At 38.0% G+C, this 18,165-nt stretch overlaps 1 protein-coding gene across 2 annotated transcripts in view; it reads right to left on the bottom strand.

Annotated features, from left to right (window-relative positions):
* LPIN1 (lipin 1) overlaps positions 1 to 16,585 on the bottom strand; it is a 31,975-nt gene extending 15,390 nt beyond the window's left edge. Inside the window, exons 1-12 of one of the 2 annotated variants that reach the window (XM_010183411.1) lie at positions 16,391 to 16,585; positions 15,176 to 15,271; positions 14,186 to 14,520; positions 13,727 to 13,846; positions 12,481 to 12,588; positions 10,763 to 10,892; positions 8,501 to 8,810; positions 7,089 to 7,182; positions 5,546 to 5,733; positions 4,290 to 4,383; positions 2,887 to 2,956; positions 841 to 933 (exon numbers count right to left, since the gene is read on the bottom strand). In XM_010183411.1, the coding sequence (XP_010181713.1) occupies positions 841 to 933; positions 2,887 to 2,956; positions 4,290 to 4,383; positions 5,546 to 5,733; positions 7,089 to 7,182; positions 8,501 to 8,810; positions 10,763 to 10,892; positions 12,481 to 12,588; positions 13,727 to 13,846; positions 14,186 to 14,520; positions 15,176 to 15,271; positions 16,391 to 16,582 (1,830 nt within the window). In that variant the 5' untranslated portion in view covers positions 16,583 to 16,585. The remainder of the gene's footprint in view (positions 1 to 840; positions 934 to 2,886; positions 2,957 to 4,289; positions 4,384 to 5,545; positions 5,734 to 7,088; positions 7,183 to 8,500; positions 8,811 to 10,762; positions 10,893 to 12,480; positions 12,589 to 13,726; positions 13,847 to 14,185; positions 14,521 to 15,175; positions 15,272 to 16,390) is intronic. The other variant, XM_010183410.1, reaches the window with a different exon arrangement.
* Between the last annotated feature and the right edge of the window lie 1,580 nt (positions 16,586 to 18,165).

Below are 18,165 nucleotides of genomic sequence, written 5' to 3'. Positions count from 1 at the left end.
CAGCTCAAGAGATAACCAAATATTTCCACTCAGAGAAATATTCTAAACACTTCAAACTGCAAAAACTAAAATCTCGCACTCTGAAGCCTATACCCACAGATCAGTACAATGGTTATTTCATGCAAGGCTAAAAAAGTTCATTGACTGAGGCACAACCACAAAAATGTATTAGAAGTCATTTTCTCCCCTCAAGTACTAATGCTTCAATAGTATAAATTAATATGAAGAGGTTTTATTAGCCAACTTTAAAGATTAAATATGGCTAGACTGGAGATCGATATTTCATATAAAGTTTTGCTTTTTTCGCTGTTCTTTTATGTTCACCCATGGCTTTAAGACTCTTACCACAAACTTTTAATGCTCAGAAAAGAAATTCAAAAATACTTTAAAACTAATATATAGACAGTTTTCCATCTTATGTTTCGCGGAATTTTATAGCTCACACTACTCATAAATATGTCTGATCCTCAACTACCAAAAGAAAGATGCAGAAAGGTAGGTAATCTGCACAAAAACATTAAATTAGTGGCACAGCTCTTCAATTCTAGGTTCTCAAACACAGATTTAATCCATTAGATAATACTGCCTCATGTCTGTGTAACAAAAATGAATGAAGAACCAAGACTGTGCAGGCAAATGTTTCAGGTAGCGTCTGATTCAAATCTTTCTGAAGTCAGAAGTCAGACTTCAGATCCTGTTTAAATATCTTTTAATGTGCATATCCTCAGTCAAATTGAAAACTGAATTATTCTCAGAAGCAAATTTCTGAGGGATGAATATGGAGGTATCCAGCGTTCCTGCTGCACCAAGAAGGAAACTCCGCTTGCTTCTCAAACTTACCTCTTTAATAGTGCTGTTCCTCCCTCGCCATGAAAACCACCACCTTCCACCTTTTTTGGGCATCTTGTCCCTCATTATAGATTCCACAGTAGCCTGTGATAAATGGATGGTAACATAAAAAAAGACCAAAGCAAAGGACAACCTGATATATGTAAATGAAAGAAAGTGCCAAACACACAATTTTAACTGATAATAAATCGAATAAAAGTAAACATACTGTCTGTGGACCATAAATTCTACTAAAGCAAAATCTAATGGTATCCAGAGCTGCTCTGAAGTAACTTAAGCATGAATACTTATGGTATTTTTAAAGGAAAATGAAAAAGAGATAAAATCAAAGAAGAAAAAAAAACATATATATTAGTATAATGTCTAGAATGGAGAACCTACTGTTACTAAGTTAGAGTTGCTTAGTGAAAATTATATTAAAAATTAAAAATATCACTTCCTGAAGGAGCTCTCATGCAAGAGTAACAAACCCACATGCAAGATGGTTATTCTCATTTAAAAATAACTATGAAGTTCATATTTAATCACTGGCTTGGAAAAAAGCTTTTCTGAGTTTAGTATTATGCTATGAATATGACTGATAATGTTACAAATGTTTTTTTTAAAACCCTGGCTACTTTTCACTGATTATACACACTAGACCTCAGTAGCGGAAAGTTTCCTTCAGTACCCATAATGGCTGAAGCCTAATGCATTGTGACAAGGAGAGCTGAATTCTTTCACTCACAGGGCAACCAAAACACGAAAAGGGAAAATACTACAGTAAAGGTGGCCACAGTGTTTGGTATGCCCTAGAACAGCTTAGCCACTGGCTTTCTGAGATGATAGCCTCCACTGTAAGAAAAGCCACCAAGACAAAAAAAACTGTGATCCTGATCAGTGATTTTTTTAAAAATTAAATTATTCCACGAACTCTTGGCAGTAAAGAGTTGAGTTCAGCTAATGTATGGGGCCATGTGTCCCTTTTCTCAGTTTTTTCCATAGGTTCCCTTCACCATACTATCTAAAGTATATGAGAAAAGAAAGAAATGACAGAGGAATAAATTGAACAAATACGCTGAGAACTTTTTAAACAAAAATAAGAAAACCAAGGAGCAGATGGAGCTACTGAGAATGGAATACCACTGTTGAAAACAATGGCTTCATTGAAGGAGTTTCTCAGATGGACAGCTTCAAGCAGGTGTCCTATTGACTTTCAGTGAGGTAATTCACATGCTCAAAATCAGGCATGTATTTAAGTGCATTTTACAGAACATAGGTGATTTTTTTTTGCAAAAACTCCACTTTTCAATTACATCACAAAGCCTGGTTTGATAAAGTATCTTAGTATTTCAGTTCCTTTTTTTCCATTATTTCAGCAAATCAAAACTCTAGTCAACAAGTCATTAAGAAAACAGTAGGATAACTGGTAGCACAGATGAGTAATTTTAGTTTCAGAGACACAGTTCAGTCACATAAACCTTCCCAATCCTACAGACTGTTCCAACTATATATATAGTGGCTTCTTCACTAAATTAAAATGGCACTGTCTACAAAGTTATCAGCATTCAGAGTGTAAGTTAACCATCAAAAAAGTGAACACACTGAATTTCACACACAGAAGACTTGCAATAAGAATAATATTTGCAGTAAAGCACAAAACACAGATTAAACCCAAAGCGATGTGAAGTGCTGCAAATGGCAGAAGGAAAGTTTAGGTTCCAAAATTTATTAAATCCATGGCTAAGCAATACAAAACTTAGAGACAATGGTGATACTACTTTGTTATATACATTTACAGTACATGTGTTTTTCTGTCCTGAGCATCTATGTGGCACCATGTCACATAGAATTGGACTAAGCTCCTCAATGCATTTAATATAAGCCAACATATAGCAGTCACATAGTTGTAGCTATCTGCCACTACCTAGATAGTTGGTTATGTGTAGACAGATATTACTGATGTGCAGATTCTTTTTGTACAACAACCCTCTTCCCTGCCTTAATAAACGGCAGAATGCCACAATCACTCTGACCAACCTTCATGTTCAATCTCACCTTTGGCAAAGGCTTCTGGAATGCCTGCATTGCTAGCAGAAGGGGACCGGCTGTCGTCCAGTTGTAGTACCTGGGCATGCAAGAGACGATTATTGCATTTTGTAACCTCAAGGTCCCAATTCACAGTCTACCTAATATTTATCATCTTGCAGGTTAAAGCCATGAAGACTCTTTAGTATAGGTCAGACTCCGGCCTTAACCAGTAATAGCAGACCCACTTTTTTCCGTGGTATGTTCACAGGTATTCACAACATATCCTTTTCAAGATACGCAAAGGAAGCTAGGTCCTTAAGTGGAAATGGTGTTTGTCATACATTCCTCATGTCCTTACTATATCTTATTATCACAGCATGAGCTACATTTTTTACAAGCTACTTTCACCATTTTTCCATCAAGGAACCACACAAAAGTTAGAGGCCGTAGACTGTAGGATGGCAAGCTTTTGCTGCATGTGCTGAATGTGGCTCAACTCGTTACAGACAGGAGGACAAATACAGTATTATTATCCGTCTAGGGAAGCTGAAGCTCACATGACATCCAGAGAACATGACAGTAAGATCCTCACTAAGTACTCCTCTCTTCCCAACATACCTGTGGGCATACCACCAAATTCAGAGAAGTATGGCAGGGAAGCAGCGAGTGGCTCACCTCAGACCATAAAGAGGACCAAGCATGAGGCAGTAACATACACAATACAAACTATCACAGAAGGATGCACCAGAAATGCCAGATTTGTATGAGCGATGTCTATGACTAAGGGTCGCCTAACCTCTGAGCGCAGCACAATGCCACAATCTCTCCTGTACTTTGTAACACTCTATGCCAGGTGCAAGAAGCTCTCAAGTTAAAACACCCTCCAAAAACCAGCATCTGGCATAGACCATTGTGCTGCACTGCTGCCAGCAATATAAATACATAAATATATGAAAGTGTCTTAGCCTTGTAGAAATAGAAGTCTCATACTTGGTGGGTGAAGTTTGACAAGTCTTGAAAAGCGATGCCTCCACAGAGGCATATTAGCAAAATATTCCGTATATACAGACAATCTGCTGGGTACAGAGTGTTTGCAAGCAGACTGCCAGATCCCTGTAAATATTAATTATTCAAACTGGCTCGGGGCAAATCTTAGCAAGTTCATATCCTATTTCATTTTTACTCTGCCAATTGAGTATGAACACTATTAGCATTTAATACTAGCTTCTTGAAATTCAAGTTGTGTCAGCTCACTGTAACAGGTCATCTGAAACTGCTCTTTACTTTCAATTTAAAGGAGGAAAGGTAACTAAGCTATGAGCATTCAAAACCTATCTTTCAGCTATGGTTAAACTGATCTGACACACTGAAGTGCCACAGAAGTGTTCTTCTTACAACAGTAAAATATTTTTTTCCTGACATATACTTACTTATTTCCAATCTTAACCACAAGGTTAGGGTCATCAATGATAGCAGGATTGTCCACAAACTGCTGATATGTTACTGCGTGTTCTAAGAATTCTTCTGTGGGGGGAAAAAATTACATATGTAAAGCATGCATTAAGAGGAGCCTGGGATGGGCCAACCTAAACCTCTATAGCATCTCTCAGAGACATAGTTTTCACATTCAGAGTAAGCCCTTCATTACTAGGGCACTGATATTAGCAGTAATAAGAAAGCCAAATGTTCAGAGACTTTTAATCTTAGAAGATGCTGACGGTTTCTTTGTTAGCTGCTGGGTGTCTTTCCTGTTCAAAATACAAACTAAGTGAAAGCTGAGGGATAGAACTGAGGGAGGAATATCAGACTTCTAACCAAGGCAAGGAAATATTTAGTCATGCCTTTCACTGATCTTCTGCCCAAGTTAGGAGCAGGAACTGATGGGCTTAACATATATACATAATATATATATATATACATATATAAACCCACAGACAGAAACTTAATGATCACTTGTAAGGCTTACAGCAAAGTGAAAATGTCTATGAATAAATGCCCCTTCCACTGGCTGTGACTCCTTTCACAAAATCTATGTAATTTACAAGTGATTCAGACAATGATACAACTCCAGCAAATCACAGTATATTCGAAGCGTTTTAGTAACTTGCTTCTGAACAGCAATCAGTGTAGCATCAGGCCCATATGATTTTGACACTATATTACTGCAGAAAGTGCAAGTCAACACATTTATCTTCACATTATACAACTGGAAGTTTAAGGCAGAGCATTGTAAATGATTTATCTAAAAGTCACAAAAGAAACTGGAGGTAAAGCAGGAACTCAGGTTAAAGTTTCCAGCTCCCCCTCCTATTGTCCCCATTTACAGACCACATTTTTCATTCCTGAAACTAACAGCTGTGAAATTCCTAGCTATATCCTGTACCAAGTGCCATTAACAATATTGTGATACAAAATGTAGGACTATCAGGAAATAAAAGTACCAATAATATAACTTCAAAAAATTATTATATATTGGAGTATTAAAATGTGCTAAAAATCATAAGTCCTATATAAGTCTACCATCTTATGATGGTATGAAACATTCTAGGAAACATCATTACAGGGACAGTATTTATCTCCTCAACACATTCTTGAGTACAGCCACAGGAGGGCACTGCTTCCACGGTCTGGGATGATAAAACTCAGCTGACAGCACACGCCTGCTATTCAGAAAGTCATTCTGTACCTTTGGTTATTTCTTTGTTCTCAGTAAGGCCTCCGCAGAGAGAAATGGCAATGGAGGGCAAATCTCGAATTCCATCTGAGGTGCTTTCAACTCCACTGTCAACACCTGAGCTCCCCACAGACTGTGGAGACTGGCTGGCCGACCGTGGCCCCGCATCATTCGTGTTCTTGCTTTGGACATTATCCCCACTGGAAAAGAAAAATGAGGAATTCAGTCTTCATGTATTCACTTCAAAACTCTCTCACTTCAACAAGCACCGTTTACATCTGATGCACACTTAGGAATAAAAGAAAGAAACATAAAAGGAAACTTGGTTGGTTTTGCCATAAAATTTAAACAAAGTAGTATAGGTCTCGTGTACCCTCAAACATTCAATTGCTTCTACTTACTTGCCTAAACTACGCATGTGTAATTACAGCTTCACTTATTTACAAAAGACAGGAAAAATAAGACAAGAAACTGTATAATCTTAGCAGGGAAAAATAATGCTACTGTAAGCAGAGTTTATACCAGTAGAACTATTCCCACACATGAACAAGAATAAACATATTAGTTCAGTCTTGAATTTATATTAGTTATAGAAACTGATAGCTAAGCTCACAACAAAGGATTTATATGTTTGTGTATTTCTGTCATGTATATATAAATAAAATATTCTACACATAAACTATAGGATTAAAGTTTTAAGAAATAATAAATAATTATACCCACTTAAAATCTGTGTCTAGATGAGCTCATTATTACAAAATGCAGGATCATCAAGCTCTGCTTTCCATTCCAGATTTATATGAACGTATTTGAGAAAGGATCTTTCAATGCAACTTTTTTCTCCATATTACTTATCTTTCTCTGTTTTACTGAAATGCTAATATTACAACAGCTGAATTTAAGCAAGCAAGCAAGAAAAATAAAGTATGCAAACTACTTTAGTTGCTGCTCAAAGACTTTAGTCAAATGACCAGAGTAGCATGTGGAAAGAGGACTGTAACTGTTTTAAGAGGCTCTAATAAAGATAGGAACAAGTTGGAAATTGTAAGTTCAGGGTGCAATATTTTAATAAATAAATTTGTCTCACTTTATCCAAAAATTATTTTCTAACATTCATATTTATAGGAGATCATCCACAGCAGAACAACATTAGAGCAATAATTTTGTGCTAATACTGTTAACAGTAAGATATGTTCTTCACAGTAATAAGCAAGGACATGAAGATAAATATATCCCAAAGCCAATTGCTCTCCCAGGGCATGTGAGTAACACTCACAAACATCAGTGTACATTACATAACAATCCACAACCAACTTATGATGCTTAATTGACCAAAATAGAAAATCAGTTTCAGGCACACTTCTCAGGCCCAAATGCAGAGCCTTCTAAAAGCTCCAACATTTCTCTTTACAGAATTTTGTTTTCCTTCTGTCTTCACCTCAATACTGTACGTCAAAAAAGAGGTCTTATCTGGTTGGCAATTAAGAGTTTGATCTAAATCTTGAAGGTGAAGAGAGCTCTTTAAATTGTAAAAATATAAGCAAAGGACTTATACTTCTTAGGGAAATAAAGTGCAGCAACTTCTGGATCCATGTCAGTGAGGTCATCTAAATAGACACCATCAGCACCGAGATGTCGGCTTCGTTTGTCTGTAAGGGATGGCACAAATAAGCCTATTAATGAGTATTTTCTGGGTAACAAGCCAGAACTGTTATTACTGTTTAACTATTCATTTTAAGATTGAGAAACTAGACAAGTTATAACAGTTTGTGAACTGTATTTGTACAAAATGGTACCGTCAAAAACTTCAAAACAGGTTGCTCATATATACTGTTCAAACTCTGAATACAAAATGGGAGAGCAGAGGACTAGTTTTGAGATATCCCAGACAACACCACTGCAAATCAGAAGTCAGTGGTCACTGTAGGAAAACAGCTAAAGGAAAACTTTCTAAGTAGTTGCATAGGCCTATTATCACAGCAAGGCAATCAGAGCATTGAATCTCCAATAACTAAACTTCAACCTCCCCTTGCAAAAGGGAAATAACACAACAGACTATACCATAGTCACTAATAGGTTTTAACTGCCTTGTTATGGAGACAATTCACTGTTTAGCCCATGGAACTGATGTGTCCTGTGTGCACATGCATCACTGCATGGGACAGGAAAACCCTTCTAGGTTTTTCACTAGTACCAGCACACAGAGTCATCATTGTCCTGTTGTTGCTGGTACATCTGGACAAGTAACCGCTGTAAGGCCAAAACCTAATTTGGAATTCATTCTAAAACACACAACTTCTCACTGTCCCCATTTACAACATGAAACATCAGAAAAGCAATCAGAAAAAAACTTATGTAAAGCCTGAATAGTAAGCAGAGTAACAGTGCCATTTTTGTCTTCAAAGACAGTGGAATGCATGGGGAAATGGCTAAGAAACTTGAAAGTCTACTAATTAAAAAGCAGCTGCACTAACTAGGCTCGTACAGGGCTCACATAATTATAGAATAATGAGAAATCTACAAACATAACATTTGTAAACAAATACATTTCATGTGAAGATTGTAACACTTTCAATAAAATAGCATGGATACAGAGCCCAGAAATTAAGAAATAGAAAAGCAGACGGGGTAGTATTTCACAAGTTCAAGACAGGATGAGTACCACACATAACTAAAATTGTTCATGCGAAACAAAAGCACTTTATGGTATATCTGTTGTTTGTGCAATGTGTTCGGAGCACATTTTGCAGTCTTGTTCACATGAAAATCTTCTATCTTACTACATGGCTTCTGTGAGCAGCCTGCTGCACACCTCAAAGTGTGAAGGTATTTTCCAAACTCATTCCTCTCCAGATCTGAAATTGCCTTCAGGACACAGATTAATTTATATGACAATGAGGTGTTCTATCACTATGAAATTTAAAGACAAAAATCATACTTATAAAAGTGCAGAATCAACAGCTTTACCTTTCTTTCTGGAAGGGGAATCTGTCTTGCCAGATGATTGGGATGAGCAAGCTGCAGCTTGTTTTACTTCTTCATTGGCAGGCAACGGTGGTACAGCTGCTTCTGGAGACACTGTCTCTCGCTTATTTGTCTCAACTGGTAAGGGCTCACTTTCATCAGCAGTTGCTGCATCTGCTTGTCCAAGGGCAGACAGAGGAGACACAGTATTAAGCTCCTCCATAGGAGAACTTTGGATGACCCGAAAGTGAGTGCTTTCAGAAGGATTTACATCCACCACGCTGGGTTCCTTTGCTTTGAGCAAAGAACTGGCCTGTGAGGAAAAATAAGAGACACTGCTATAAAGAAAAGCTCTTAAAAATGCAGCAGTCAGAGTTTAATCTGTTCTGCTCACTTCGGTGAGATCAGGTTGTCAAGGTAGCCAACTACAGCAGAAAGCCACAAGTAACTGAGGTGGAGACTACAGTGTACAAACGACTTTTCTGCTGTGCGCTGGCTTACACACAATTCATCTATACCTTGGGGCCAGGAAAGATTTGTTCTGTAATATGCTCTACAGTCCTCATTTCCCACTCATCTGCCTAAGAGCACATCACAACTCCCACCCTGCCCTCCTGCCTTCCTGCACAAACTGTAGTTTTTCTTCAGAAGGTACCCCCGACAGATGTGAGAAGGGAGTGCAGACCGGCGTTCTTAACAATCTTGCAATCAGGATGCTCTCAGAGACCCAGACAGTGGCACACCGTCATTAATCTATACCCCAAATTTAGATTTTTAATCACTTTATAGGAACCATTCTAGACCTTAGAGTGTGGTACAGAAGGTGACCTTACAGAGGGAGCTGAACTCCCAGAGCAACAGCTATAGAGCTGTTATAACCTTCACATCATAGTAAACAAACTCTTACATGAAGATCAGCAGCATTCAAAGTGTAACTTCAAGTTCAGGTATGGCCAGAACAACTCCAAATAGCTTGGCTAGGGACATAGACAGTGACTGCAGTGGGAAAGGCCTCCAGGAATAAGATTTGCAATACACACCAGGCTGTGTGACTGGTCATAAAAATGAAACGCCCACATCTACTAACAGGAAATGCTGAATTCTAGTCTGGAAATGCCAATCTAAAATGCCTGCCTAGACCTGTGCACTTAAATCACTTACCTATGTACAGAAGATAGGTCCCAATTTTCTTGCAATATACATAAGGAAGAGAATAATGCAGAGGCAATGGGACAGCTCATCTTTGGCCCACTAAAGAAGAGGCCAGAACTCTCCTGAAGGAATTAATAATTCTGGATGCCCAACCCTGCTTTTGTCACTAGCTACCAACAGTGAATTTGATAAATTGTAACAGTGTCGTCATAATTCTGGTGCCACCACCAGCACACAGAAGTCTTCTTTCTGAGGAGGATACACACTTCCCTGGCCTGCAAAGCCGGAATTTTGTTTCTTTATAATGTGCCCAACCCCACCACTTCTGCAGTCCTTTCTGCAGAGAAGCCAACCTTCAGCAGAAGAGGCTAAACCCTGCACCATCCTTGCCCCCATAGTTGCAGTATGCCTCCAGAGCCTGATCTCATTCTTACACCCTGAGGCAGGTGTAAGCGCCTAAGTCTCTCTTTTTCTGTATGAATGCTCTGATTCCATTGCTATCATAAGGAGCCAGACAGCACCTGACTGACCTGCAGTGTACTCAGCTGCACAGGCCTGTGCAGCACAGGAGACAATGTTGTTGGCACACTACAGATCCTGTCATCTAACTGGGCCAAACAGCTCCAGGCAGGAGACAGGCACCAAGCCAGCCGGCTCAGCCAAGAGAACAGCAAGTCTGGGCACGCAGAGATACCGAACTGCAGGTGTTTCTGGATGCTTGTGTACTCAAGCAACTGATATTAATTTTTGTGAAACACACTGCTAACACCAAGCACCTAATTTCCATGTATGAATTTTAATGATTTACTGAAGGACACTGGGTTTGATTTTATATGTTATTTAAGCTTCTAACTTTTACAAGACAAGGTCTCAGGTACTTCCTCATTTTCTACTGTGTATCAGTGGTGCTGGGAACATCCATGGCACAAGGTACTTTCCTGCACCTCCTAAGTACCTCTAAGGAGCAAGATGCACTTCTCTTACATATAACATTGCAATCTTATGTAAAAACAAGATCCATTCCCTCTTCAGCAGTCTGCAATAGAATAAACACATTTGCCCCACTAAAGCCCAACAGATGCTAGCAGTAATTAAACAAATTATGTTGGATACCTTAGCAGCCTGGGGTAGTTCTCCCCAAGCCCAGTGCATGTGGGGATTATTCTTCAGTCCACTTCTGTCCATAGGTTTATTGACTAATTCTGAGTCACTTTGAGGAGTAGGAGGGCGTGAACCTAATGGACTGAAGAAAGCAAACAAACAGAAACACTACTTATTACAAAAATATTACAAAACCAAAAGTAACCACAATGCACTACACACTTTCCAAACCAATATCCACCAACACAAAGCACTGAAAAATCTAAGTAACTATCAGCCAATTGAAAGCGTGAAAGCATGGAAAAACAGTTTTAAAAGTTCCTCTTAGACCAGCATCCAGAGGTCTCATCCATTTTTTAGTAAGTGCCATCACAGAAGCAGTATTTGAGAAGCCGAAAGAGATGAAACAAAAGCATTGGACCAAAACATTTCATGAAGATTTTTGGGTTTCTATGTGGCAAGAACAACAGGAATGGTACCAGCAGCAGCAGACGAATAGATGTGAGAATTGTTAATATGGATGTGAAGTGCAGAAATTACTCACATTGACAAGACACTTTATCCTGCATAAGTAATAAATTAGTCTAAAGAATCCAGTTGAATATTTCCTTCCACTGACTAACTTGTTCAGTTCTACCGCTGGATGCATGTTCACAGGAAAACCAGCAGGAGTGCTATACAAAGAATTCGAGCCCTTCCAGTGCAAAAAATATTTAACGCTTTGTTTTGCTGACCATTCAACAGAAAATATTTAATAATTAATTAGTAAATTATCAGTTTATAGTATATTTTAATGTGGTGAAGTCGATGTGATGTCAAGTCAGCCATCAATAAATAATGATTCACTGATTTCAAGGACAAAAGAAAAAATTCTGATTACCTACTCTGCTGAGAAAACCTCAAGATTACCAGTTTAAATACAGCCTTAAGCACCTGGTATGGCATCTATGCTGAGATAAGCAATGAGAAATTTAGCCTGATTTATTACTCAAAGATTCCCCAGCATTAAAGTAGAATTGTAGAGGTCATATTCACATATCTACTTTAAATTTTTTTAACTGAGGTGCTGTGACTTCTCTCCACTGACTTAATGGAGAGAAAGGGCCTAGCTGAAGAATCTTCAGACATCTTGAATTTAAGATACCATAAAAAGTGCTTATATCCACCTGTATAATCCTACACTGCAGCAAAGGCTTAAGTCTGGGTCTCCTAAACTTCAGGCAAGATGCCTTATCTATTGTGTCACTTTTACTCTGTAAGATGCTCCCCCACTGCAATCCAACATACAGAAAGTCTCTCCCTCCCCCAAACCATGGAACAAGCTATTGGGCTCCTCTAGAGATACATGGGATAAAAATGTCACTTAAAATATACACTAACTATAAAAAGCCACATGGAAATGTCAGTCTTCAGAGGAATGTAAGTTTTCACTAGCCAAGTTCTTCCTTTTTTTGTTACAGTCTTAATCAACTTCAGTTTTAATCCAGGTGTTCATTGGCCTGATTTTAGCCACCTTCATTTAATGGATGATTCATCAGGTAACTTACCTCCAGTCACAAAGAAGCAAGCAGAGGAAGTGGTTTTCAATGTCTCTTTCAAAGTGTCTGGGTTAGCAGTAAGTGCAGCTATAAGTTCAACAAAGTTCACATACTAGGAATGTGTTAGAAGCGTATTAGTGTGTTAAAAGGATTAAAGAGCAGCCCAGAAAAGAGGGAGGACAACTGTTCTACCTGTCTGGAGGAGAAAAGTGAGAAGATTGTTGAGGACAAGAGTTAGATAGGCCTCCATCTGCTGGAACAGTGAGAAGAGAGGATGGCCCTGTGCAATCTATAGGTTTACTGGACAGAACACAGCATGTTGGTAGAAAGAAAAACAGAGTGTCATTATTCACAAGTGTTGATTAACATAAGCTCTTTGTGCACTAGCTACACGAATGCTGAATTTACATCTAGAGTTTTCAAAATCCAGAATACTGCAATCAAGAAACAAATAGAACATACAGTTCAAAAAGCCACCAAGCAGGCAGGGTATTGACATATGCTGTCACCAGACTGGTGAAGCTAATCACACTAAGCTCCACAGTCAGTGGAGAAAGTTCCTTCCAGAGTGCAATTCAAATTAAGCCCTTGCTCTGAAATCATTTCCTTGCTCTCCCTTCTTCCATCCCCCAACTACAGAAGCAGTCTACCGAAATTAGACACCTTAGGATAAGATCTTGTGAATACTGCCCCAATCCAATAGTCTGCATGGAAGATGTGGCACCCATGTGCACAGACACACACACACATACACTTCTTTGGAATTATAATGCAATGCATATCAAGCAAAAAACTGTCCCTTTTTGACAGCGTTCCAGACACAAGAAAGAAGGTCCAAACTAATCTACTTTGTCATGAAAGGTATAAACATGCACACAAAAACACATACAGGAAAAGGTAAGCAAAGTACTGTATGTGTTCTTTTCACACCATAAATATTTTATGTTTATCTACCCGTGCAATTCAACAGATTAGCTTTGAAAGGGACACAACAAGCTCATATTCCTATTCATTAAGAAAATCTTCTTTTTATACATCAGTTCCAAACTTGCAAGTTCTTAAAAGAACTACACCCAAAGTACTAAAGATTTTTATACCTGCATTCAAGTCCTTACAAGGTGTGTGCATCAGGCAAAGATTCAGATTTCACAAAATGTTCATCCTCTCTACAGTATTTATATGCAAACAGTGACATTAACAGATATAATATTCTTCAGAATTTGTGGACCTGTTATTTGTACGCATGCATTTGTTAAATCAAGGAAAAAGCTAACCTTAAGTTTTTGTACACTACCTGATTTCAAATAATGGAAAGCATTCATGTAGTAGTTGATAGTGACCATATTGGATACCAAAATTTTTAATAAGACTTCATACAGCACTAGCATGTAAGAAATTGAAGGAAGGTTATTTCGAACTGTACTATCAGAAAAAGTACCTTTGAATAGGTGACCATTCTCCATCTGAACGAGGGTAAGATGCAGACTGAGAAAATGTAGAAACTGCAGGAGCCTTTATGTCAGATACTTCATCAACAAACACATCTGGAACAGGGCTCCTAGGTATAGGGAAATACGTGACATTTAAAAATCATATTTGATTACTGAGCTGTCATATACTCCACTGTAGCGAAGAATCAGTATAACCTACACTAAAGAGAGGTACAAAAATATTATCTGATTCACACCTTCTAGTTCACAGCATGATGGAGGACTGTTCGTAAGTTTCCAACGTAATTTTCATTTTTTTTGTTAGTAACATTCTCAAAGGCTTTCCAACCTAAAGGTTTTTCTTAAAGAAACATGTTCATCAACCGAATGTACTGATTTAGAAGGTATGGAACGGAACATCAACCCAGCACTAGGTTGCATTATATATCTCAGTTCCACTGTGATACCTTGAACTGTCCAATGGTTCTTTTTCTTCCTCCGAGCTAATCTCTATAGGAAACATGTCTTCATCTTCTGTCGTGTCTCCATTTTCTTCTCTTTTTAAGCTGTCTATTTTATGGGTAGACTTCCTCCTCTTTTTTCTCCTTTTTTTCACAGAGCTACAGACTGGAGATGTTTCAGCAGAAGGCTGGGATCCATGGGCTTGGGGTGGTACTTGTAAGGATGCACTGGTGTCCAGGTTTCTTATCCTGTCTATGGAGTTCCTCTTCAGCTGAGCTTCCATTAAAGCAGTTCCCTCAGACAGAATGGGAGATGTGGAGAGATGATAAGGAATTACCTCCTGAGAAAGAAAAAATGCAAACCATGCAACATATTAGTTCCTCTGCCAGTCATAAATCTGGTTCTAAAATCTATGCACAACTGACAAAATTAAGTCATTTATTCCTCAGCGAAGTAACAAAGTTTAGACATCTGGGTGCTCAGTGCAATCCTATAGCATATGAAAATTGTTCCATAGCCGCATTTCCTTATACAAGCCAGGAACAATACTCTTAATAAAAAGGATCCTCTAAGCATCTAATATTGACGAGGTTATGGCATGTCTCTATCCACTTGATGCTACATACAGAGGAGAAACAAAATCCTAGTTTATAACCTGAACATTCTGTAAAATCCAATTCTCCTTCACAAATCAGATGACAGAGTGGTCAGGTCAGTGGTTTATAACTAGGTCACACAACATCCTCTTATCCAATCATACATATACATCCCTAGACATTCATGAAAGTATTTCTAGCGATTTTCAGTCATCAAATAAATGTTACCACATGGAAGATTTAAATATAGAGATCAGAAGATTGAAATACAAAGATACGGATATGAATACTGCACATGCACACAGCCCTCACCTGAATTTTTTTTTAAATTCCTAAACTCAAAAGTTACTCTGAAGAGCAGGCATTGAATTTTTAACTAAAAGTAGTTTTGACTCTTACCTGATCATTATCCATTTCCTGCACAAAAAAGGCCTCTCCATTGTCTCCTAGTTTCATGTGCAAATCTACAGCCTCTCCATTAATTTCTATGTCAACCTGGAAGAAAATAAATATATTCTCAAAAGAAAAGTTATTTTAGGTACACAATTCCTCTTCAGCTATCTTGCCACTGTCACTGGGCAACTGCTTCTCAGGGAAGTGTAGGAAACCTCATCATAAACATAGAAGAGTGAACTTTTCTGATCTTCTCCCCATTCCTTCACAGGGCCATCAATCGTTAAAATGTTTTTCTAACTCATTCAGCTCATTACTGTCTTGCTCCTCTACTCAGGAAGGTTTACAGACATTATAAACAGTCCTGAATCTTTTTAAATGTTATTCCAAATGCTTCACTCACCATATAAATCTTTTTGCTCTTTTAATTCATTGCGTAATTTTGCATTATGCATGAAGTACTTCCATATGCAAATTCTTAAAATGCTGTCTTTCAAATTCATTAACCAGACATTACCATTACGCTATAAGAAGCATAAATAAGAAAAATTGTCTGTTTCATCCACATATTTATCTCACTGCTATACAGCCCCAAAGCTATTTCCTTTTCTTCTCAGGAGGATCTCCGCCTATAATTGCTTGCCACCAACTCCACTTTCACTGGTAGTTTTTTTTGGAGATTTGGACAAGCTGACCCTTATGTTATATTTCAGAACACAGTATACTATTGGCACAGTAACATTTTCAACTTTTACCCATCCTAAATTGGGATTCTTTTCTGATTCATGTAAGAGTTGAACAGTGTTCACAGTGACATTAGGATCTACATCTACATTAGAACCAAGATTATATATAGTTACAAATTATTTCCTAAACTAATTCATTGGGCACTACTGACTGGCAACTCCACATCTGATACCATATTGCCAGGTCATTCAGCTTGGTTATCTAAAGGTTTTCACTACTTTTTCTAACCTCAACATTCTGTTATCTGAAAATATTACTTCCTTATTAACTCCCTTTCTGTAACAATCAATGAGCATGTTAAAAAGGGTCTTATCACACACTCACTAATTAGATCTATTATAAAATCACATTCAAAATTTTGATCTATTGAAAATAAATGTTGACTTGACTAGCTTACCAAAGAACATTCGGTAACTTTCATGCCATTAGACTCATCTCACAGACAGAACATATCAAAATTGTCAATTTTCTTACCACTTTCTCCCTAGAACGTAGGACTCCCATTTTCCCAAAGCGTACATGGAAAGGGGAACACTGAAGATTTCCATCTGGCTGACGTACAACAATTATATCTATGCATCCTGACAATGTGGCTGGGTTTAGTCCCTTATAGAGCTCCTTCACAGTTACAAACACTTGCCCTGCTAACTGTCCAACGTAATTCATGGTTTGGACCTGAAAGACAAAAGATAGAACAAGTAAGATTTTGATCTCTACTCCACATTTTAGAGACACGTGAGAGACCAAGATTCCAGCAACAGGGTACTCTCCTGTTTCACAAATTCACAACTTCACATAGAATCAGGATTTCCCACCTAATCTATTTACAGCTGATGTGTGTTTGTAGAGCGCTTTTAAAAGCAAAAGAGACCTCATAAGTCAGAGAATTGTAACGACTTTCAAAAGTTCATAACATCAGTTGCATTCACAACCACTGCCAAGACTTTTAGACTAAGCAGCTCATAAATGTCTCAAATTATCTCCGAAGAGAAAATAATTACTTTCAAAATAACATCTTCTTCTATCATTTATTGCGTCCTTAACACCAAATATACTTTCCTCATGTGTTTCTACAGGCTTTTAAGGGCAGAGCAAGTGAATGGTTTTACACAGATCTAATTTTCCACTACACTGAAGTCAAAGACTATTCCTTTTTTATAACAAGCTTTTAGCATCAGCAGGTTTATTAAAAATTAGGCATGTGTTGATGGTTGAAGTGATTGGCTTTATTTACCCTGCTCCTGGATTTATTTAGTGTTTAGTTTCCTGCTTCTGTTCTGTTAATGCACATCCTGTTTACGATCTGTTAATACACTTAGTCCCCTAGATGAGACAGCATGCATACTAAGACAAATGTTCAAAAAGTCTTCTAATGTCTATTGTTTTCAGAATTTTTCCAACACCTGTGGCAGATTCTAAGATTCTGATTTCAGCAAAGTCCTTGTGCACTCAGTATAAAGCATACACCTCAGATCTTTGCTAGCCTGGACTGCATCACCTGGACATCAGTAAGAGACACTTGCAGGGTAAAACTCCCATTGATGGTGATGAGCACAGATCTGAGCTCAGTCTGAGAGACAGTCACTGCACTGAGCTGTGCCTCATGTGTTAACCAGCATCATCTGCTACAACAGAGACTCTTTCAGCTGTGTTCTTTCATGAGCAACAAAAAGATGCAAGTGTGAAATGCTGTAAAAATAGCTCAAAATTTTAACTGTGACTTAGAAATAAAAAAAGTATTAAAAGAATACAGTTAAAACATCACAGTAAAAAATTGGAAAGTTAGAAAATGCTGTAATTAAGGCTAGTCTCTTCATGCATAGCTGTTCTGATTAGTTAATGATCACCTGTACTTTTTTCAAAAAGTCCCTCCACACAGGATGGACTGAAGCTTTGCTTCCTTCTTAGTTTCTACTGCAATACATGGGTACACATACATGAGACACAAACCATGCTCTGAAGCAAAAATTCTTTATGTTCTTTTAGGCTTTATGATAGTCACCACATTGCCCCTGAAAAGCAATGATGGTCTCCCCATCCGACAACCAGGGAGCTCAATCACAAAAAGATTAAAACTAGGCACAAACTTTGAAAACCAAACAGACTTTTTTGAAGCATTTAGGATACAAGATGTTAACTAATGAAAGAACAATCCCTAAATACTGGTTGGAGAAGCACTTCTACACAGCCCTCAATTCAGGCATCTAGAAAGTGCCAGCTACTGAAAAGTCTGCATGTGAAAACTTCAT

The sequence above is a fragment of the Mesitornis unicolor genome, unplaced genomic scaffold, assembly GCF_000695765.1.
Source record: "Mesitornis unicolor isolate BGI_N332 unplaced genomic scaffold, ASM69576v1 scaffold35824, whole genome shotgun sequence".
In the NCBI taxonomy this organism is placed as follows: domain Eukaryota; kingdom Metazoa; phylum Chordata; class Aves; order Mesitornithiformes; family Mesitornithidae; genus Mesitornis; species Mesitornis unicolor.
The sequence above is the reverse complement of the archived record's forward strand: the minus strand, read 5'-3'. Positions and strand labels throughout refer to the sequence as shown.